We start from the raw sequence: 24176 nt of genomic DNA on the forward strand, positions 1-24176 counted from the left end.
TCGGGCCATCTCCGCCACCGAACCTGGAGTCGCACCACCTCACTGCCTGGATGCTCCATGGCTAAACCCCGTGGAGATGCAATGCTCACAGCAGGTCAGGCAAGTCCTCCTCGGTAGCAGAAAATCCTCCACCAGGGCCACATACACGGCCAAGTGGAAACACTTCTCCATCTGGGCCAAACAGCGGGGTCAGGCTCCATTGCTCGCCCCGATCCCTCTCATCCTGGATTACTTGCTTCATTTGAGACAGCTAGGACTTTCCCTCTCTTCGGTTCAGGTCCACTTGGCGGCCATCTCAGCGTTCCACCCAGGAGTGGAAGGTGGTTCAGTTTTCACGAACCCATTGGTTTGTCGCTTTCTCAAGGGCCTGGACAGACTGTTCCCGCATACTCAACAACCAGCCCCAGCTTGGGACCTCAATTTGGTCCTTTCCGCCCTCACAGGGTCCCCCTTCACGCCCCTGGCTACGTGCTGTCTGTTATATCTCTCATATAAGGTCACATTCCTAGTGGCTGTCACCTCAGCCAGGAGGGTGTCGGAACTCAGAGCACTGATGTCCGAGCCTCCATACACTGTCTTCCACAAAGACAAAGTCCAACTCAGGCCACACCCGGCGTTCCTTCCGAAGGTGGTCTCCCAATTCCACATGGGTCAAGACATTTTTCTCCCTGTGTTCTATCCTAAGCCACACTCCTCCAGCATGGAGCATAGGCTGCATTCCCTGGACGTTCGCAGGGTCCTGGCATTCTATATTGAAAGAATCAAACTGTTCAGGAAATCAACCCAACTCTTTCTTGCTGTGGCTGACAGGATGAAGGGACTCCCTGTCTCATCACAGTGTATCTCCTCATGGATCACGGCCTGTGTCCGAGAATGCTACGGTTGGGCTAAGGTGCCTGCCCTGCCGATCACGACCCACTCCACAAGGGCACAGGCCTCCTCCATGGCGTTCCTGGCTCAGGTCCCGACACAGGAAATATGCAGAGCTGCCACGTGGTCCTCAATCCACACCTTCATGTCGCACTATGCTATCATGCACCAGGCCAGAGACGATGCAGCCTTCGGCCGCGCAGTGCTCCAATCCGCAGTGAACTCCGACCCCACCGCCTAAACTCAGGCTTGTGAGTCACCTGCTTGGAATGGACATGAACAATCACTCGAAGAAGAAAAAACGGTTACTTACCTTTTTGTAACTGTTGTTCTTCGAGATGTGGTGTTCATGTCCATTCCAATACCCACCCTCCTACCCCTCTGTCGGAGTGCCGGCAAGAAGGAACTAAGGGGGTGGAGGGTTGGCAGGCCCCTATATAGGGCACCATGGAGGCACCACTCCAGGGAGCGCCAAGGCCGACTCTACGGACGCTGCTAAGGGAAAATCTTCCGGCTGGCGTGCACATGGCGTGCACACACCTGCTTGGAATGGACATGAACAACACATCTCGAAGAACAACAGTTACAGAAAGGTAAGTAACCTTTTTTAAAGTGTTGAGGGAGTCCCACAGAAAGGATAAGTGCAGGATCTGCAAAAACTTTCACCCTCGAACTCAGAAGGAGCATGATATCCCCTTGAGGGCCCTCCTCATGGATACTATACTTTATCATACCTCAGAGCATTCTCAATTGCACTCCACGCCTGGCACCTCAGCATCGGCACGCAGCGCACCACCAGCATTGGAATACACCCGTCACCATTCCCCTTCACCGGTGCCTAAGAAGCGGTCAAAGTTGACAGGCCCGCCAGCTTCACAGAAGAAGGGGGCTTCAGGCAAAAGACCTGTGTCAGGCCACGTGCCCACGCCAGAGCTGCTTGGGGGTACCGTTGCAGTCGGACCCCCTAGCCCAGCCAGGGACCCGTCTCCTAATCCTGGGAGTGACAGGGAGTCCCGGCCCCTCGTAGTGTCATCTGTGCCTGAAGTGGGCCCAACGGCCAAAGAGCAAGTAGGCCAACTGGCACCGCAGACCGCAAGTCAGGCAACAGACCTGCCCAAGGCCCTGGCATCTCTGGGCAAGCTGGTTATCGTACCACCCCCTAAAGCAGTGGAGCATTCCCAACCCCCGGACCACAGCTGTCAGTCCCCGTCACCATGGCCTCAGACCTTGACACTGCTGCCTCAGTCCCCAGTTAGAAGACACAGGTCCCTGATGCCAAGGTCTCCACCTGCAAGGCCAGTGACACCTGAGTCCCGTCGCAGATCCCTGTACCCATGGTATCATTGGGCCTTCCGCCAGAGTTCGCTACGGTGCAGATCACCATCACCTAGGCGTTCTCCCAGGAGTTGATCCCTCTGGTGCAGGATTGTTCCCGGTCACAGCACCGGTCTCCGGCTCCCCGTTACCACTTTTTGGGCAGGCACTGGTTCTAGCCCTCTCCTTACCGGTCACCGATGAGGATCAATTGGCAGACTCAGGCATGTATGTCTCCCCCTCTGTCGAGGTCCTGGGGTGTCCCCCTGTCCAGCTCCTACAGGAAGAAGGACAGAGATAAAGGATTTAAATGGCGTCATCCCTCATCTTCCTGTTCCTCTGCCCAGCCTGGTTCTTCCAGAAGCCAGAAGCAGGCATTTTGAAGATGCTCCCAAGGATGGCATCCCAGTCCCTTCCCAGGATCCACCCCCACCCCCCTGCTCTTTCCTCAACTGCCTGCACCCCTTCCGGTCAGACTGATTGTGGTTGACCTCGGAGCATTGGGTGCTCGACATAATATCTTCGGGCTACACCCTGCCACAATCAGGCAAAGGTGCCATCTCCAGCGATTGTAACCACCTATTCAGCCAGGGCGCAAGCCTCTTCGACAGCTTTCCTAGCCCATTTGCCTATCCAGGACATCTGTAGGGCGATCACCTGGTTGTTTGTCCACACATTCACGTCCCATTACGCACTTACCCAGCAGACCAGGATGATGCTGGCTTTGGTACAGCAATACTACAAGCCGCTAGGCTGTGAACTTCTAGCCCACCTGCAAGGATACTGCTTGTGAGTCACCTAAAATGGAATCGACATGAGCTAACTTTTTGTAACTGTTGTTCTTCAAGATGTGTTGCTCATGTCCCGCCCTCCTACCCCTCCTGTGATACTATGGTTACTTTTTCCAGACCTGAAGAAGAGCTCTGTGAAGCTCGAAAGTTTGTCTCTTCCACCAACAAAAGTTGATCCAATAACAGATATTATCTCACCCACTTACCTCTCACATATCAGTTGTCATACTGAAAGATGTGATTGTGGTGGGTATGTCATCTGATAAATTTGTTCTTTCCTATTCAGCTAGATCATGGCATCTCCTTGAAACTGTACTTGGGAGTGGTAACACACTACTGGCTGATACTCAGCTGTAGGTATTATCCGCATTAATCAGCTTTTGCACTAGTTCGATGAACCTATGGTCCAAAGACGGTCTGAGAAGGTCAAATGTCCTTGCAATTGGGACTCAAACATTTGCCTGTAATTTCTGATTCTTCTTCCCTATGGGTACTCCTCTTCAGGTGTGCACGCACCCCTGTCCCATTGTTTTGCACCTGTGATCAGAAATTTTTCGGTAATAGCGCCCATTCGGCCCATACATGTGCTCTACACATCTCGTGCCCAATAGCAAGGATGTATAGGACTGCAGAGGTGAACAGATCTCAGTTCCTTCTCTTCGGCCTGAGACAGAGCGTCAAACGTAGCTGCTTTTACAGAGTGCTTTAGTGTGTTGGGATTCCCCCTGAGACTTCTTTCCACTCTGCTTCCCAAGAAATCAGTTTACTCCAGACTTTGACCCTCACATATCTTTATTTGGCATACAGCAATGTTATGCTTAGTTGATTAGACTCAAATGTAGACGGTGTGGATGCAGATGACACTAAACTGGGAGAAGGGGTAGATAAGTTGGAGGGTAGGGATAGGATAGAGAGAGACCTAGACAAATTAGATGATTGGGCCAAAAAATCTGATGAGGTTCAACAAGGACAAGTGCAGATTCCTGCACTTAGGAAGGAAGAATCCCATGCACCGCTACAGACTAGGGACCAAGTGGCTAGGCAGCAGTTCTGCGAAAAGGACCTAGGGGTTATGGTGGACAAAAAGCTGGATATGAGTCAACAGTGTGCCCTTGTTGCCAAGAAGGCTAATGGCATTTTGGGCTGTATAAGTAGGAGCATTGCCAGCAGATCGAGGGACGTGATCATTCCCCTCTATTCGGCATTGGTGAGGCCTCATCTGGAGTACTGTGTCCAGTTTTGGGCCCTTCACTACAAGAAGGATGTGGAAAAATTGGAAAGAGTCCAGCAGAGGGCAACAAAAATGATTAGGGGGCTGGAGCACATGACTTATGAGGAGAGGCTGAGGGAACTGGGATTATTTAGTCTGCAGAAGAGAAGAATGAGGGGGGATTTGATAGCTGCTTTCAACTACCTGAAAGGGGGTTCCAAACAGGATGGATCTAGACTGTTCTCAGTGGTACCAGATGATAGAACAAGGAGTAATAGTTTCAAGCTGCAGTGGGGGAGGTTTAGGTTGGATATTAGGAAAAACTATTTCACTAGGAGGGTGGTGAAGCACTGGAATGAGTTACCTAGGGAGGTGGTGGAATCTTCTTCCTTGGAGGTTTTTAAGGTCAGGCTTGACAAAGCCCTGGCTGGGATGATTTAGTTGGGGATTGGTCCTGCTTTGAGCAGGGGGTTGGACTAGATGACCTCCTGAGGTCTCTTCCAACCCTGATATTCTATGATACATCACAGCTCTAAAGTTACACAGAAACCCTCTCCCTTTATATACATGACACATCTCTGCATTTACTATGAATTGAATCACACATTTTTGGATTGGATTGGTTATTTTGCAGGAACCAATCCCTGTGCAACATGCTCTGTCCACGTATTGTCCACACTCAGTGTACTCTTTACCTCATCTCTAGATTTCTAACCGATCTTGTCCATTGTTACCTTGTTGGTAGTAAATGATTCCCTTGGTGTTCTCCCTCTTATTTACTTACTTTATTTAGCACAAACATCCTGTTTTCAGCCTGAAGATTCATTTACCTCCCTATCCTATCTTCCAAAGAATGAGGCCTTTCCTGTGTGTTTAATGACTCAGGCAAGCCGTACCTATAAAGTGTTAGGTTAGTTAGTATATAGTTGTAGATAGTTTCTTTGGGTGTTTGTCTGTTTTCTTGTACTTGTGTTTCTCCAGTTAGTCATTTTGGACTTTTATTTTCTGGGTTATGCCAAGATCTCGAGTCTTTAAATATTGTCTTTCCTGATGGAAGGCGATCCCAGTTATTGATAGATGCTCTCAGTGTCTGAAGTGTTTGAGGGATACCCATATTCTCTCAAAGTGGAAGATCTGTACTTCATTTAAAATCAGATCTCGTTAGAACAGGGAGATTAGAGAAATCCTTAAAACTGGCTTCAGACCAATGCTCTGAGGACACCCCTGTATGCCCTGTCTACCTCGGGATCCTGGTCACTGAGAGCTTCAAGGAGTTTTCTGCTATTCCTTCTACCTTAGGATCTCAGTCACTGAGACCTGCAAGGGAGAAGACAGCTGCTTCTCTTGCCACCTCAAGATACCAGTCACTGAAAGCCCTCGGGGCTGAGGCATCTTCATCCATGCTAACGGTACCGAGAGCCTCACATTTTAAATTGATGGATAACCAACCAAAGGGAGCAGGAGTGTTAGATCTCCTTCAAAGAAACCTTGGTCACCAGAGACCCCAAGAGGAGTGCTATTGAGGCTCTGAGTGTTTCTGGTACTGTGAATGTGTCTAAGGCGGCTTCTAAAAGTCATGCTTCTACCAAGGAGGACCTGACCCCAAAGTCATCCTCCTGCTTCCATTGGTCATGTCCATGCAAACAGGAGATCAGTGCCATCAGACTCTTTGGTACTCTTGGGACTATTACATCTGAGTCTGTGCCTGGGCATGTTCACCCTTCAATTCAGACTAGACAGGTACCTACCTCAGTACCAATACTGACCTCCAACATACCCCCAGTACCACAGGAATTCAGATACTCAATGGACTTCTTTGTCTCCAATGAACCAGAGTCTCTTCTACCTACTCATACTGTGCACTTCTCGGTACCAAGGTCTTCTGGGTCAACAATTACTCATTTTTCATTTGAGACCCTCTACTTTTCTGACTTCCACCATCCAGGGAGAATAGAAGTGGAAGAGGACTCTGATACGGACTCATAGCTTTCTGTTCAAGAGTTTTATTTATTTGAAGACACATTATTCTCCTTCGCACACGGAGAGAAGGGAGGCTAGGCGCCTCCACCTTCAAACAGCTGAGATGACCAATGGTAGCTATCTCCTCCTATGCCCTATGGTCCTCCTCAATGGTCTTACTGCAATCCATGGGCCTATACCACCAACAATTTTTAAGGGCCCTGAGTCCCTCTCATAGGGAGCATAGGCAGTCTCATTCTCCTATGCTCTCGCTCCCTCCTCACTAATCAGAACTGCTGTAGTAGACCTTTAAAGAACAGAAGGCAAGGACTGACAAGGAAAGTAACACCTCACACAAATATTTCATCATCACCACCAGATGAGGCTGTAATGCCTCCACCACCTTCTATGGTGGATGACTTTTGATAGTTCCATGAGCTGATGAAGCGAGTCCTGGATACACTTCATATTCCTCTTGAGGAAATCCAGGACTCCCATCATAAACTCATGGAGATTTTACATGCCTCAGCTTCAAGACATATGGCACTTCCAATTAATGAGGCACTTTTAGATGCAGTTAATAAACATGGGAGGCAGTACAACACCAAAGACACTGTATACCAAGGACCAGAAGCGTCTTGATCTTTTTGGTCACAAAAGGTACATTGTGCACAAAAGGAGCACTGTGAAGGCCATCAAGGTCAGCTCTTGGGCAAGACACGTTTACAGGCCTCCTTAGACTCAGCTAAGACTGCATCCCAGTCCATTTCTACTGCAATCACGATGTGATGACCATCTTGACGCCAGCTGTCCAGATACCTTAGGAGGTACAATCTATTAAAAAAATATATGAAGCTATACCTATCTCATAGAACTGGAAGGGATCTCGAAAGATCATAGAGTCCAGCCCCCTGCCTTCACTAGCAGGACCAAGTACTGATTTTTGCCTGGATCCCTAAGTGGCCCCCTCAAGGATTGAGCTCACAACCCTGGGTTTAGCAGGCCAATGCTCAAACCACTGAGCTGTCCCTCCCCCTATTGTAGAGGACTTTCCTTTTGACAGTCACAAGTTTTATTTTTGAATTCTACTGACAATTCCCATCACAGTTTGAAGGATTTGAGGGCAACACTTGGGATCTATACACCTGTGAATAAAAAAAAAAATTAGCAGGTGTCATACAGCCCAGAGATCTCTCCCAGCTCACTTTTCTACTTTCTATAGCCCTCCTGAACCTCCAGCCAAGAGACCAAAATATTCCAAGAAGCCAGCTACTGCCACAGCTACTTCATCCCAGCCATCCAATTTTGATGACTTGGTTGAGAGTCTGACCCACCCACTCCACAGGGATGACTGCACTATTCCATCCTCTCTCACCCCCCATTTGCATACCATCTCTCCCAGTTTCAGCCTGCGTGTCAGGCCACAGCATCCAACAAGTGGGTTTTGGAGGTCATAAGGTCCAGTTACTCCATCCCTTTCACTTCCATCCCTTCCTCCTACCACTGCTTCTCCATCCCTTTTCAGGGACCCATCTCATGATCAATTGCTTAGACAGGAGGTTGCCTCTCCTTCTATGCTTAGGAACTACAGAACCCATTCCAGTATAGCTCAGGGGAAAAGGGGATTTAGTCCAACTACTTTCTGGTTTCCAAAAAGAACAGGGGATGGAGGCCAATATTAGATCTCAGATGTAACAAATATGGGGACTCTTGCAGCTATAATTCCCTCCATTGATTCTGGGGATTAGTTTCTGACTCTCAACCTTCAAGATGTTTATTTTCATGTCATGATTCATCCCTCTCACAAGAGATTTCTTCACTTTTATAGTCAACCACGACCACTACCAGTATTGCACCGTCTCTTTTGGCCTCACCTCTGCCCTAAGGGTATTCTTAAAGATCATGGTAATTGTAGCTGCCCACCTATGTCTTATGGGGATAATCGTCATCCCTTATCTCAGCAATTGGTTGCTCAGAAGTCCCTCTTATCAAGGTTTGTCAGCAGTACAACTGACAAGGTCACTATTCCACAGTTTAGACCTCCAACTCAATCTTGAGAAATCCACTTTGACACCAATACAGCAGATCTTTTCAGGACTCCTGCAATTTAAGATCCTCCTACCATCATCAGACCATCAAACCCATCCTTCTTGGGATAGGGGGTGCATCTGAGGTCAAACACAATCCAGGACAAATAGTCATCCCAAGAGAGGCTTCTTCATATCAACCTTCTAGAGTTCAGAGCAGTGAGAAGTGCTTGTATTCACCTTCTTTCTCTGATCAAAGTCAAATCCATCAAGATCATGACAGGCCATGTGGACTGCATGTTTTACATCAATCGTCGGGCAGGGTGTGTTCCCTCTCACTTGTGATGGATCAGTAAATTGCTGGAATTGGTGCATGGCCAACCAAATAGTGATCTCAGTTTCTTACCTCCCTGCTATACAGAATACCACAGCGATGACCTCAGCAGGTAGTTGTCCTATAATTACAAAATGGGGACTTATGAGTCCTCAAAACCATATTCTTACCTTGGGGATTTCCAGAAGGGGTTTAGATCCCTCACTCACTAGGAGATGTTTTCCTTATTTCCTGGGCAAAGAGCCTACTTTACAAATATCCACCAACACCATTGCTCTTCAAAGTTTTGAACAAGATAAAGAAGCATAAAGCCATAGTCATTTTGATTGCACGTGGCCAAGACAAGTTTGGTATCCTGACCTGATTTGATTCACTTCTTGTCCACTGCTGAGACGTTACCTGTTGTCTCAGGAGACTGGTTTGTTACTTTATCCCGGATTAGAAATTCTGCGACTTCAGGTGTGACTCCTTGATGCTTCTTGGGGATAAAGATTTTCTGTTCAACAGAGGTGCAACAAATATTGTTACATCGGAGAAAGACATTTACATGAAATACTTCAGAAATGGAAGAGACTTCACCACTGGTATTCCCATCATCAAGATTCTCCTGTTCACTCTCCTCTTCCCACAGTTTTAGTTTACCTGTTGGAATTGAAAAGATCTGGTCTCTTTAAGGGTTCTCTCAAGGTCCTCTTGGTGGCGCTGTACCTTTCACTCACTGGTAGAAGGTTTTTCAGTTTTTTCTTACCCCCGAGACCGTAAGGTTTCTGAAAGGGCTGATGAACCTCTTTCCACAGATTAGAGAACCTGATCCACTATGGGACTTGAATGTCATTCTTAATTGGCTTATGAAACACTCCTTTGAACCATTAGCTACATGTTTGCTGCTGCTTCTAGCTATTGAAACAGTTTTCTTGGTAGCCATAACTTCTGCTTGGAGGGTTGGAGAATTGGAGGCTTTAGTAGCAGATTCCACCCCCACCCCCGCCACCGCCTTTTACAGTGTTTTAAAGGACGAAGTATTATTGTGACTACATACCAAGTTCTGACTCAAGGTGTCTTCTCAATTTCATATAAACAAGGCCATCCATATCCCAATTTTTTCCCTCAAAACTACATCAGACTTGGCAGGACAGTACCTTCCATATGTTAGTTGTCAGATGGGCATTAGCCTTTTATCTGAACAGAACCAAAACTTTCCGAAAGTCTACTAGGCTGTTTGTTTCAATTGCGGACAGTTCCTGGGGATCCACAGTCTCCACCCAGAGGCTCCCCACTCAATCTGCACTTTAGGGCAATGTTTCACTTACATGGGATGATTAATAGGCAAACAAGGAATTCGGTCGAGGACTTTAGAAACCATGTGACAAAAGAAAAAGTGCACTAGTAAGGAAAGACTCACTGGCTTTAAATTACAAGCATTAGTCAGATTTTGCAGCAGCATGCACAGGGCTTGACTACATGAACATTTATCTTAGAAGCAAGCTGGGGTCTGAATCTACTCTGCCAGCACTAGCTTGCTGGGGACTATCTGTCGGTGTGGACCCTGCTGACACACAGAGTTTTTTAATGCACTTAGATCAAGTCCCATTTCAAAGAGAATTAGATCAAAGTGTGTTAACAAACTGTTAGTAAGCGCACTAGCAGGGTGCACATGGACAGTTAGTCCATGGCAGGCTAGAGCTGTCAGGCTAGATTCACACTCCAACTTGTCACAAACTAAGGCTTTGTCTACACTATGCGCCTTTTAGTGACATGCCTGAACTAGTGAGACTCCATTTGGAAGCCAATAACCCTACCGGCTCCAATCACTGCTACTGTCTCAGAGCAACAGCCCAGTCCTTCAGCTAGAGCCAGAGTGTCTACAACTGATAGCCTGGATGTTATCTGGCTGACCACTACTGAAAAGGACCGCTCTGTGGCAGTCCTAGATATTCTGTAACAAAGTAGAAAGCCCTCAATGAGATGAACTTATCGAGCCAAATGGAAAATATTCTTTATTTGTTTTTGCATGACAAAATTACGCTCCTCTGCAAGCGACAATCCACAGTATTTTGGATCACTCATTCTCTCTCAAGCAGTGAATAGCCTCTGCTACAGGCCCACATATTTTCTTACCCTACTGTGACAATACTTCTCAAAGAACTTTCCCATGCCTTTCTTCCAATCAAAGAATGCCTCCTCTTTGGATCTCAATGTAGTGCTAACAGATGGATGGGCCCTTCCTTTGAGCCCATGGCCACCAGCTCTCTCTCTTGTGCTGCAGTGTAAACCCAGGGTTAGTGGGACTTGAGTCAGCTGACTCGTGTTAGGGAACCTTGGGCTTGAGCGCCTACACTGTTTTTTTTAATCCTACATTAAGACTTTTCTAACTCGTGCTCAAACTTGGGGGCTCTGGCATCCACACTGCAGGGCACAGACCTGAGACAAATCAACCATATCCCAAAGTCCTTAGCTCCCTCCCAAAATGTGGCCACTTTACCCCCGTGATCGTGATGCACTGTGAGAAAACTGTACTGCCTACCCTGCAGACTACAGGAAGTTTGAACAGTCTGCCACTACAGTCTGTCGAGCAGTCATTTTGGTCGGTGCGCTCCCAGCTACTGGAGCCAGCAACATGGAGGCACCTTTTGAAGAACTTCTCTTGCTTGCGCTTTCACTCCTGTGTCAGGAAACTGGCAGAGCATCTGTGAGGTGCTGGTGGACATTTCAGTGGTGTTTTCTGTCCCATCCAAGATACCTGATGGATTTCCTGATGGAGAAGGAGGAGGAGTACCCTGGCATGGCAGACTTGCACTGGCAGATGTTGCTCAGTACAATTGGCATAGCCGCTGATGCCTCCTATGTAGAAGCACAGACTGGTGGGTCACATTGTCCTGTAGATCTGGGTTGACCAACAATGAGTCCAGAACTTTTGCATGAAGAAAGCTACATTTCTGGAGCTTTGTGAACAGCTTGCTCCCACCCTGTAGTGTAGAGACACAACTGAGGTCACCGTTGCTGGTCCCGAAGTGTGTTGCCGTAACCATCTGGAAGCTGGCTTCTCCGAACTGCTACAGATTCTTTGTCAACCAGTTTAGAGTTGGAAAGTCAACTGTGGGTAAAGTGGTGATAGAGGTATCTGAGGCAGTCAGGTGCGTGGCTTACCCCGTGTGTAGCTGGCAGTAAAGATATTCCAGAGTTAAATTGCTGGCTGAGAGAATAGGGTTTCCTTACTGCTCCGGGGCAATTGACGGGACTCATGGACCCATAATTTGCCCTCCTCAAGAAGAACATGAGTACATAAACCACAAAGGATACTACTTCATTGTTATGTGGGCCCTTTTAGACCACAGAGGCCAATTTACGCTGTACTGGAAAAGTTCACAATGCCAGAGTTTTTTGCTTCTCAGGAATCTACATTCATGGACAGGCTGGGACACTATTCCCACTAAATGACATTGACATAAATGGAGTTACTTTCTCCATTATTCTGAGGGACCCCGAGTGTTCCCTTTTGCCTTGGCTTATGAAATCGTACCCTGATTTCAGAGGCCCTGGCAAAAGAAGGTTTAATTACATTCTCGGTAGGTTTAGAATGGTTGTTTAATGTGCTTTTGGCAAATTAAAATAATCCGTTCTGGGCAAAAACTGACACTCTACTTATTCTTGAGAGAAATGATTTTGTGAACTACAGATGGCATGGACTACCTGAAACTGAAATGGACTAGATTTGGAAATAGAAGACCGTTCCCCAAACATACACACTGAATTCACCATTTCCAGGCAGCTCTATAGACCAAACAAGAATGGTTACAGAACGGCACATTTCAAGTCCTTACTATTGAAAGGAAAACATGAGTGACTAGCAAACATCTGTGACTTCACAGTGAAAAGATCTTTTACAGCTGTTATGAATGTTTGAAATTTCCAGTTGCCATTTTGAACTCCGTGTGGTCAGGAGATGTGGTTTGTGGGGGGGGACGACATCAAGGTGCTCTGATACAATCCACCATTAGCAGACACATGCTAGTAGCCAGGGCTTATCATAACTTTAGCGTTGCTTCTTAGAGCAGAAATCCCGCCCATTACTGTAATAATAAACTGTAAATTGGAGTCATAAACTTACCAGGCTCTGGGGCGACTTCTGACTCCACTGGGTTTGCTTCAGGCTCAGCAGCAGACTGTTCCTCCTGCGAGGGGAAGGGGAAGACGGAGGGTAAGAGGAGGGGAAGGGGCTCAAACAGCTCTTCTAAGTAGGGACCTAAATTTGCTGTTTATTCTGATCCACAGCCTGCTCTGGGACTGGTTTCATAAATAGAGTCATTTCATGCACCTCATTCAGGGCCTGCTGCTGGCTCCCATCAGTCTCCATGCTGGATTCAGGGGGCAGCAGGGCACCATCCTGGCTGATCAGGTTGTCATGAAGGACAGTTGGCTCTGTGCTGAGCACAATGCCCAGCTCCTCGTTAAACACCTGATAAAATGGGCATGTCGTTGCCTGAGGTGTAGTTCTTTCCCCTGGTCTACTGTTGCTTGTTCTTCAGCCTCTTAGTATGCTCCCTTCATTGATCACTTTTCCAGAAAATTTGCAAAGCTGCCAGCTTTTTAGCTATCTGCTGGTATGTATAGTCATTCCTGATGTGTTTGCCAAAGCCTTCAGTTGTACTGGCCTCGCACCAGAGATTCACCAAAATTTGGCTGTGTTCCCATGACCAGGAAGCAGCAGGCTTTAAAAAGGGCTTGCTCTGATCAGTCTCCATTGCAAATCCAGGAGGCTTTCCGCATAGTGCGCTTGCAGCTCAGGGGTCAGAAAACAACAGGTTAACGCTGACTTGAGCTGCTGCCATATGCGAAGGGGGGATGGCTTCTCTTTTCAATACAGTTGATTAGAGATTGTTGGGATAGAGAGAACTAAGGAACTTGTCCCATGGAATTGTAGGATACTTCTGGCGGACTCCCAGGACATGTTTTAAGTGGGGCTGCATCTACACTGCAAAGCAGTAGGGCTTGAACCATTGGTTCCAGCTTGACTTGTGCTCAGGCCCTGGGACCCTGGGTCTGAACCCTGGGTTAGCGCAATAGCAGTGTAGATGCAAGGGGGGTTAGGCTTGAGCCCAAGCTTAAGTATGGGCTTACATTGTCGTGTAAACATAGCCTCTGTTATGTCTCCACAAAGATAGACTCCCCCTCCCTCCGTTGGTTCCCCCCTTATATTATCTTTCACAAGGTCAAGGTCACTCTCTGGCCTCTCTGGGTATGTCTACACTGCAGTTAAAAACCTGCGGCTGGCCCATGCGAGCTGACGTGAGCTCTCAGGGCTCAGGCTAGCGGGCTGTTTAATTGCGTTGTAGACATTTGGGCTCAGGCTGACTCCTGGGCTCTAGGACCATGGGAGGTTGGAGGGTCCCAGAGTTAAGGCTGCAGCCCACGCCCAAAGGTCTACACCACAATTAAACAGCCCCTTAGCCCGAGCCCCACAAGCCTGAGTCAGCCACGGGTGTATAATTGCAGGGTAGACATACCCACATAGAGTTCCTTCTCAGGGTTGTTTCAGACTTTCACATTAGCCAATCTATTCATCCTCCTGTTTTTTTCCCCCCAAACTCCTTTCTTCCATAGCCAAAGTAAAACTCCAAACACTAGGTGTGCTTAGAGCAGTGTCCGTTTACATGGACTGGACTACATCACTTAGAGCCTCACCAAGACTATTAGCTGTATTTGTGGAATAGATAACAGGACAACCAATGCCTTCACAGTGGCTAAGTGGGTTTTGGACTGTATACATACCTGCTATGTGCTAACAGAGATCCTCCTGAACATTTGACTTGAACCCACATAGTTTTCATCACTTCCCTCAATAATGTGCCATTGACTGAGACTTTTAGGGAGTCATAGCATGCAAGTCACGGGAAGTGATAGTACCGCTCTACTTTGTGCTGGTTAGGCCTCAGCTGGAGTACTGTGTCCAGTTTTGTTCACCAACGTATAGAAAGGCTGTAGAGAAACTGGAAAGGATCCAGAGGCAAGCAACAAAGATAATCAAAGGAATGGAATGCAAGCCATATAAACAAAGGCTAAAGGAACTGGGTATGTTTAGTTTGGAAAAGAGGAGATTAAAGGAGTGGGGGAATATGATAGCGATCTTCAAATACTTGAAAGGCTGCCATAAAAAAGATGGAGAAAAATTCTCTCTTGCCACAGAGGGCAGGACAAGAGGCAATGGATTCTAACTACAGCATAGCAGATTTAGATTAAATCTCAGGAATAACTTCCTAACTGTAAGAACAGTAGGACGATGGAACAAACTTGTAGAAGCTCCTTCAATGGAAGTTTTCCAAAAGATGCTGGAGAGCCATCTGTCTTGGATAGTTTTTCCTCCAGATCAGATTGGCAGAGACCCTGGGTTTTTTTGGCCTTCCTCTGAAGCATGGGGTATGGGTCACTTGCACGTTTGAACTAGTGTAAAGGGTGGCTTCTCTGTAACTTGAAGTCTTTAAATCATGATTTGAGGACCTTAGTAACTAGTCCAGAGACTAGGGGTTTATTATAGGAGTGGGTGGGTGAGGTTGTTCGGATGATCATGATGGTCTCTTCTGACCTTAAAGTCTTTGAAACTCAACAAATCCTGCATCTTGGCAGGGGGTTAGACTAGATGACCCTCATTGTCCCTTCTAACCCTGTGGTTCTCTGATTCTGCAGCCAAGCCAGATGGTGCTGAAGGCATAGCAGAAGAAGCTGTTAGACCCACAATAGGGGCCTCCTTATGGGATGGGGAGGCAGATACCGGACACAGTGTTGGTATATAATACTCTAAGTACTCTTTATTGCTTACAAAATAAACCTCATTCAATCCACATTCTTACCCCAAATATATTACACCAGAGTCCGCAGATCAGAATGAAGTCCTGATGGCCAGTCTAGGTTCAACCAGATCAGATCACAAGATGTGGGAAGCCGGCAGAAAGACCACATCTATAACCAAACAGGGCTCTGTTTGTTGATAGATTCCAAATTGCAAATGTGGGAAGCCTCCATTTATAATCTACTTCATGACATCATTAGTTTTTTGTCTCTGTTGTATGGGCCTTTCACCCAAAACTCAGTTCCAGGCAGGCCGCCAGGATCCGAGGCGTGCTATTTCCTCCAATTTTTATACATTTTTTTTTTATAGCAGTCCAGCTGGTGGTGTTTCCTTATCTGCTGCTTCTCCATATATTTCCCAGGACATAACAGTTATTTTGTACAATAGTCCTTGACCGCTTGAAACCTTAAGCTTTTTGCTTCAGTTGCCAACATGCAACGTATGTACTCATGTCAAAACACACTAGTTCATGTCATCCACACTAGGCCTCCATGGCCTATAACATATTACATGGATATATATGTACATATCCCAACATTTCCTCCCTTTGATACATGATTAATACCATTAATTATTGTATCACTTTATAATTTTGCAAGCAATTCAATTTTATATATTATTTGCTCCAGAACTTCTTGTCGCTTTCTTATTCGGCAGTATAGACATAGCATAATAAAAGTTAACAAACTCATCAATGCAAATAATATGACCAGAGGATGTAGCATTCAATTTAGAAGAGCTGTAGCACTGGGAGTCCATCCTTTAAAAACATCATACCAATGATGGACTGTCAATTGTTCTCCTTCTTTCCCCAATTTTAATATTTGACCAGTGTGGACAAGAATGTTTATTTTTCCCAGCTGAGCAGATTTAGATACATCTTTTGCATATTGCCTGATTTTTTTCACTTTCATCAATCAAATTTTCCCATTGTTCCCAGTGTATCCCCAAATCAAAGGACCAGTCCGCATCTTTTGGTATCCAAACAATTTCCTTTTTTAAAAATAGAGGACCTCGGTAAATAATTCCATCAATAATGACATCTGTTACATTACATTTACATGACTCATTTGGCCTTTTTTTCCTCATATTTCTCCAAAATACATGTTTTTCAGTGGTTGCCACACAAATACACCCGTTGCCTAAATCAAACACTCTTGTGCCATTAGAGGCTAAATTTTGCATGGTACAGTGTCCGCTTGAATGGTTCAGATGACATCCCTCTAGGGACCAAGTTAGCTGTGGACACACCCATTTATTTCTCTCCCACTCCTCACAATGTTTTGTTAATTCTACTAATTTATAACCCCCTTCTTCTTGAACCAGGTGGGTCCCACTTATTTCTATTTGCCATAATTCTCCATTAATAATTTTTGGCAACACCCAGGCCATTGGTGCTTTTCTCTACTTCCCTGTGTTGTGTAACAGCATTCTGCCTCTCCACTCTCCCCTCAGAGTGGCTTGATTCCAATTAAACTCCATATATTTCTTCCATCCTGCAATTCGTTGATTCGATTCAAAAGGCCATTGCCCATTACTTAACAGATTTACCATTCTCTCTATATATTGTATCTCATAAGTTTGCATCTCTACACATCATATTGCTAGTACAGTTTTATTGTTAATTTCAGACACACCAAACAGATTTACATTTAGAGACGTTTCCAAGGCTTGGGCTTGTTTCAATTGGAGCTCCACACTTCTTATTCCTTGCTCCGATAATTCACCAACATTTTGTGTTACATGTGTCTGTATAACCCCCAAAATCTTACCCAAGGCTGCCATTTTCCCTTGTAACATCTCAATATCAAATGATTTTAAAACTCCAGCTCCAGCACCAATGCCACCTACAATATAATCCCCTATACCTCTTTTATTTCATATAGTCCCATTGTTGTCGCCATACTTGTAATAGAGGTAAGGCATATGGCACACATTCCAGTTATTGTGCATTTACGTTTATTTGCATTCCTTCCAACCAGATCGTTTGGTCCACAATAGTTGGGGCTTCAATTACTTTTCCCCTTCTATATTGGTGTTAATCTGCCATGATTCTTGGTGCAATCTTCATTCATTCTACTAGATTCTATGAGTTCAAGGACATTCCTACCGAATGAGCAATTCCAGACAATTCACCATCTATGTCTGTCTCTCCACTCTCATCCTTCTATTATAATTCAGGTGTTCTTGACGTTATTAGGTCATATGGCCACATGCAGTTACAGGCTCCAGCATGCAAGATTGTACCTTCACCCTCTTCAAGCCTTGTTGGTTGGTCTGTCAGGTATTCGACGGGCCGGTCCGAGTGCCTCCAGCAATTCTGGACTCCCTCCGGTGCTAGACAATTCAGAGCAATGTATGCTAGGGTGTTCCTTTTGCTGAACCTCTTCCAGGCAGGACCATAGTCACAGATGTTTCCACAATAAGTTGGGGAACACATTTGAGGGAATTGAAGTTACAAGGTTTGTGGTTGGAGCAGGAAGCATCTCTTCATATAAGCATTCTAGAGCTTCGGGCTGTTTACAATGCACACAAGGAATGTTGAGCACAGACCGGGGCATAGTGGTTCACATACTCACTGACAACACCACAGCAATGTATTATGTGAACAAACAGGGGAGACCACTCCTATCAGCTTTGTCAGGAGGCAGTAAAGTTCTGCCAATTCTGCACTGAAGAGAACTTCATTCTCACAGCCGTTCATTTTCCAAGTGCCCAGAATCACGTGGCTGATCATCTCAGCAGGAATTTCTCTCAGAATCACGAGTGATCTCTGAAGACCAGTGTGCTGAGGTGCATATTTGGAGAATGGTGTGTTCCTGCTGTTAACCTGTTTGCAATGAAGGACAACAAAAAGTGCCATCAGTTTTGCTCTCAAATGGATCTCAGTCTGGATTCCATGACAGATGCATTTCATCTGAGTTGGGGATCAGCTCAGATGTATACTTTACTCCCAGTCCTGCTCATTCCTTAGGTAATCCTCAGGCTAAGGATGGATCATGTCAGACTGATTCTCATTGCATCAGTTTGGCTGAGACAGTGTTGGTTTTCCAATCTTCTCAGTCTTTCTGTTCTTCTATCCATTCCTCTTCCTTGTCCCAATCTATTGATTTCATACCATGGTCAGATTTCACACCCTGCGCTGAACAGTCTACACTTCCAAGCATGGATGCTGTGTGGTTAGACAAGGAAGAGAAGCCCTGTTCCGAAGCTGTTTAACAAGTTCTGCTGACCAGTAGAAAGCCCTCTATTAGGACTCCCTATGTGGCAAAATGGAATCGTTTTTCCATCTGGTCCCTCATCTGGGGGACTCAACAATGCAGGCATGTGTTCAGAACATTGTTATACCTCCAGTCATCTGGTTTGTCACTCAGTTTTGGTCTTACATCCTCCAGTTCAAGGGGAAATCAATCTTGAACTCTTTGGCAGTTAGATTTCTGAAAGGGCTCACTTGTCTCTTTCCACCAGTGAAGGAAGTGATTCTCAGTGGGACCGTAACTCTGTATTGGCCAGAGCCCTACCAAATTCATGGTCGATTTTGGTCAAGTTCATAGTCATAGGATTTTAAAAATCATAAATTTCATGATTTCAGATACTTAAATCTGAAATTTTATAGTGTTGTAATCATGGGGGTCCCAACCCAAAAGGATGTAATGGGGAGGGGAGTTTGCAATATTGCCACCCTTACTTTTGCGCTGTTGCTGGTGGCGGAGCTGCCTTCAGAGCTAGGTGCCCGGCCAGCAGCCACTGCTCTCTCGCCGCCTCCAGCAGCAGCACAGAAGTGAGGGTGGCATAGTATGGAGGGGGCTTCACTTTTTGGGGGGGACAGGGCTGGCCTTACAGGTGGGTGATGTTGTGGGGGAGGAAGGGGGGGTTTTCCATGGTCATCTCCCCCACCCACATAGCTAGCCCAAGGCCTCTTTAACCCCTGAGTGCTGGGGCACTGGGCTCGGGGAGGGGCATGGCTCAGGGCACAGTGGCTGAAAGCTCCTACTGTACGCCGGGCTGGGTCAGATCCACCTCCAGGAACCTCCCCCAGCTGCAGGAAGCTCTGTGGCTGCTGGCTGGGAGCCCAGTTCTAAAGGCAGCGCAATTGCCAGCAGCAGTGTAGAAATAAGGGTGTCATGGCAGGATATTGCCACCTTTACTTCTGCGCTGCTGCAGGCTACATCACTACCTTCAGAGCTGGGCAGCTGGCCAGCAACTGGTGCTCTCCATTCGCCCAGCTCTGAAGGCACCACAGAAGTAAAGGTAGCAATACCACGCTCCCCCCTTCAGTAACCTTGACCCCTCCCCACAACCCTCTTTTGGGTTGGGACCCCCAGATTAAGAAACACTGGTCTCCCTTGTGAAATCTGTATAATATAGGGTAAAAGTACACAAAAGACCAGATTTCACAGTCTGTGATACGTTTTTCACGGCTGTTAATTTGGAAGGACCCTACTCATGGTACCTCCATTGGAGCCCTTGGCAACTTGTTCTATGTCTCGACTATGCCAAAATAAAGCATTTCTTGTGGCCACAACTTCTGTGAGAAAAGTTAGTGAGCTGCAGGCCCTAATGGCAAATCCTCCATATACCCAATTTTTCATGGACAAGATTGCTTTGAGACTTCATCCTGAGTTTTTGTGTAAGGTGGCATCACAATTTCATCTTAACTAGACTAGTCACTTACCTGTATTTTTTCCCAAGCCTCGTTCGAGTGCTGACGAACAATGTCTTCATTCCTTGGATGTGAGACAATGCTTAGCATTTTACTTGGAAAGAAGTAAGCCATTCCATTCATCTTTTTGGTTTTTTTGTGGATTGTATGAAGGGTCAAGTGGTCTCGGTGCAGATGATTTCCTGGTGGATAACATCCTGTATTACAACGGCTTATGTGATAGTTTAGATTTCACCTCTGCACAGGTTAAGAACTCATTTGAAGAGGTCCGAAACAGCATCAATCACATTTCTCAGCGATATTACAATATTGGACATATGCAGGGCTGCTACTTGGTCTTCCATACATACTTTTAGCAAACATTATGCTATTACTAATGCATCCAGATCAGATGTGAATTTTGGGAAGACAGTGTTGCAGGCACTTCTTAAGTAGACTCCAAGCCCATCTCCTTCTGATACTGTTTGTGAGCCACTTCAGTGGAATACATCTGCAACCACTTGAAAAAGAAAAAACGGTTACTTACAATTGTATTGTAATAATTGTTCTTCGAGATGTGGGAGCAGCTATGTGTGATAGAGTGGGAATTTTCTGTAATATTTTTATGAATCCTCTGTGCGTGCCTCAGTTTCCCTTATATTTTACATAGAAATTTTTTTTCCCCCAGTGGGGAAAAAGGGACCACGTTTGCTCTGAGGGCAGGCTAAGAGACATAGGGGTGTATGTGTGAATGTCCGTGATCTAGCTTTCTGAGCCTGAATGGGTTATTAAAAAGGACTGGCTGAGGAGACAGTGGAAAACCCAATCACCAGGCCATTGATCCATAGCAACCAATGACCCAGAGAAAGAGGGATTTCCCTGCCTCTAAACAGGGATGCTGAGGAAAGACCCCAGCTCGAGGACAAAGAACTGGAATTTGTGAAGTGGAGGATAAAGTGTTGGCATCTGGGAACTGATTAAGGAGGTCAGACTGAGGCTATATCTACAGCCTGTGTTAGCATAATTTATGTTGCTCGGGGTTGTGAATAAACCACCCTCCTGAGCGACATACATTACACTTACATAAGCACTTGTGTGCACAGTGCTCTGTACAGCGCTCAAGTGGGCGCAGCTGTACTGATACAGCTGCAGTGCATCTGGTGAAGACACTCTATGCTGGAGAGTGTCTTCATCAGATGCGCTGTACATGTAGACATTTCCTGAGAAAGACAGACAGAATCTGAAAATTGAGTTTTACTACAGCTTGGCTAGGACTCTGGGCTAACCAGAATGCTTTAACCTTTATTTCTCTGTGTTGACCTACGGGTTTTCTATGCTGTATTCCAGTTGACTTAATAAGCCCTACTGTTTGGAAAATACTGCTTGAGTGTCACTGTAAATGCTTGGTGAGGTGCATTAATTCCTGAAGAGAGTACAAGTTTCTACCAGGAATCTATCTGAGTTGGACTTGCTGAGCAGAGCTCACCATGTGAAGCAGGAGTGCTAAAGCTCAGAGGTTCAGTCTCAGGAGGTGGTGAGGCTGCGTGGCCTACCCTGAAGGAAGCTTGGGACCCCTTGTAAGTTGGGCACATCAAAGGGGTTCCTCCAAATGACTGTGCCAAAGTTGAGGGCATTGCACTGATCCTGTGGATCCATGGCAATGGGTATTCCACGACCCACTCTCCGGCCCCTCAGCATTGGAGTCTACATTCTTGATGTATGGTGTGGAGGAACCGAGGGGGGGGTCAGCGTGGCACCGCCCTTAAATAGCCTGGGGAGTAGCTCAGGACCAGAGCATGCGTGCCACCCCTACAGATACTGCTAAGAATGTTTTTGACTTTAATGCCCTTTCGCATGCACACCTGAGTGGAAAACATTTCTGCACCCTCATCTTAAAGAACAACAATTACAGTACAGGTAAGTAACTGTCTTGTCTGTTGACTTCACTGCATCAATACACTTGAATCATAGTTTCAAGTTTTTCTTTCCTACTTTGAGGGCTAGGAAACACTTTAAAAAATGAAAGATGAATTTCTGATGTAATCACATGACTCCAGGAGCTGGGGTCCTAGGCATTTACAGAGCCTATGCCTTAATCTCGCGCTGTGGATACATCCAGAATATCTTCACTCTGCTTAAGAAATGTAAGTTTCAGAGAGGAACATTGGTCCATGTTTTTCCAAAGTTATCTTCATTTGAGGACAGTAAATGGTTGATTTTGAATACTGCTTATGTTTTTCCTAACTGTACAGGATGGTTGTGGACACTTCATTTGTATTGTAGGAGAGAGCAGGAAACAGCAGATGCCTAAGGGCTAATATTCTGGCAAGCAGCAGCACAAATAAACTAACGATCAGCAGTGAAATATTTCACCTCTGTCTAGATAGGTATATGTCAGATAAAAATTGTTTAGAAAGGTGCAGGTGCCCAAAGTCTGAGCACTTGGCATTCCTAGACAATAGCCAGCAAACTCTTGAGGTTTAGGCTGGCTGTGGGCTACATTTTATACCAGCTCCCAGAAAGTAGATGAGAAGAGACTTGAGAACCCTGCCTTAGATGTAGTTAGGTGAGAAGCACTCATGTGTACTGTATAACTGCTCCTTTTTTTCCTCCTAGATCTCCATCTACTGGTGGATGTAGCTTGCAAACAGGAGCACTTTCCAAAAGAAGAATTAAGAGAGTGAGAAGTGGGTGACAAGCATGTGAAAATGTGCCGTAACTGCCAACTGGGTTCTCCATATCAGACCCCAGAGGCAGTGATTTGCACACAATATGCACTTTGGAACTTTTCAACTGTTTAAAAAAAAAATCTCTTTCCTTTTGCTTTTGTTGTGAGTTGTATGGGGAACTAGTCACTTCATTGTTTACTGCATCTCTTTTGTTACATTTTCTACTTTGACAGGTTGTAAAACATCTAGCGGCCAGAGTGTTTAATATGCAATAATTGTTTACCTGCCTAAAATCGCTTAGAAACAAAAAGCTTGGACTCTCTGTAAACAGGAAACCTTAAAAGCCTCTGCAAGACTTTCTTACTGGGGAGCAAGCTGTTTCTCGTGTTGTATTTGGGATCTCTCTACTTCACTTTGTTGGGGAGTATAGTCAGCATAGCCCCAGTTTTGTGCTAACAGTGCATCTCCTTGGAGTTACGCCGGCCCTTTAAAGGGAATTGTATGAGAAACAAAAACATTGGGAGGTCACAAGATTCCAGGTCTGAGTGAGTCAGGGATTCCAGGAGAGCATCTCTGGGAAAAGGGAACTAATTTTCTAAGTGATTACTCAGGAAATGCTCTTCCTTCCAAGCACAGTGCTCTGTTTCATCAGCAAGTGTGTCCGACCAATGAGCATCCACCACACACAACAGCCGCTGGATCTTTTACATAAATGAAACATTCTTCTGTTTTAATAATTTCATTTGATTCTAGTGATATCTGTAATGGTAAGTCATCTCTTTGTTTACTGTATTGCTTATTTTAAGTAGGTCTTCACAAGACACTTGTTTAATATAATTGTATTTATATTGACAGTAGAGTTAAGGTTTTTAACAGCTATGTATTTGTATTAATATTTATTAATGTTGAAATACTGACAGAGGGATAAAGGATGCATGTGCAATATTTGTTGTGTTAGGATAATATATGTGAATGAGGCAGCATTGAAAAATGTAACTCTAATTGTTTCCTGCCTGTTCATGTATCTTTATAGTCAGTGAGACTCAGTCCAATATAATTGGGAAAATGGACAAGGAAGAAACAGAGCGAATAGGCCTGCTATTTGTCAGAAACCGAGTTATGGCCTTTCTGCAGCTTACAGCTATGTTCAGTACCTCGCAGAAAAACTCTGGATGGTAGGATGAACCAAGATCAGACCTTTTAAATCCCTACCAAGGCTCCAGACTAGAAAGTTGGAAGCTAGGGGATGCTCTTGGGTCATGGCACACTAGCAGGAGCACTTAGGCTTACCATATGTCCTCTTTTTCCCGGACATGTCCGGCTTTTTGTTGCAGCTAGAACTGCAACACCCCAGATACGTACCCGGGCCAAGGATGTAAAATTTGATGAGTCCAGTCCACGACCCATTCCCGGCCAGCGAGGTGGCCCGGACCTTGGCAGAGTAATTCCCCGGCTGCAGGAGGGCGAGGTGGACACCCCCGTATTTGGCGTAGCGGTGGCGAGAGACACACACCAC

The 24176-nt window shown here is 45.8% G+C and overlaps 1 protein-coding gene across 1 annotated transcript in view; it reads left to right on the top strand.

The window, feature by feature from the left end:
* Nucleotides 1–22675, top strand: part of HSF5 (heat shock transcription factor 5) — a 56601-nt gene extending 33926 nt beyond the window's left edge. Inside the window, exon 6 of the mRNA XM_034752977.1 lies at nucleotides 22608–22675. Within this exon, the coding sequence (XP_034608868.1) occupies nucleotides 22608–22675 (68 nt within the window). The remainder of the gene's footprint in view (nucleotides 1–22607) is intronic.
* The last annotated feature ends 1501 nt before the right edge of the window (nucleotides 22676–24176 follow it).

The sequence above is a fragment of the Trachemys scripta genome, chromosome 18, assembly GCF_013100865.1.
Source record: "Trachemys scripta elegans isolate TJP31775 chromosome 18, CAS_Tse_1.0, whole genome shotgun sequence".
Lineage (NCBI taxonomy): Eukaryota > Metazoa > Chordata > Testudines > Emydidae > Trachemys > Trachemys scripta.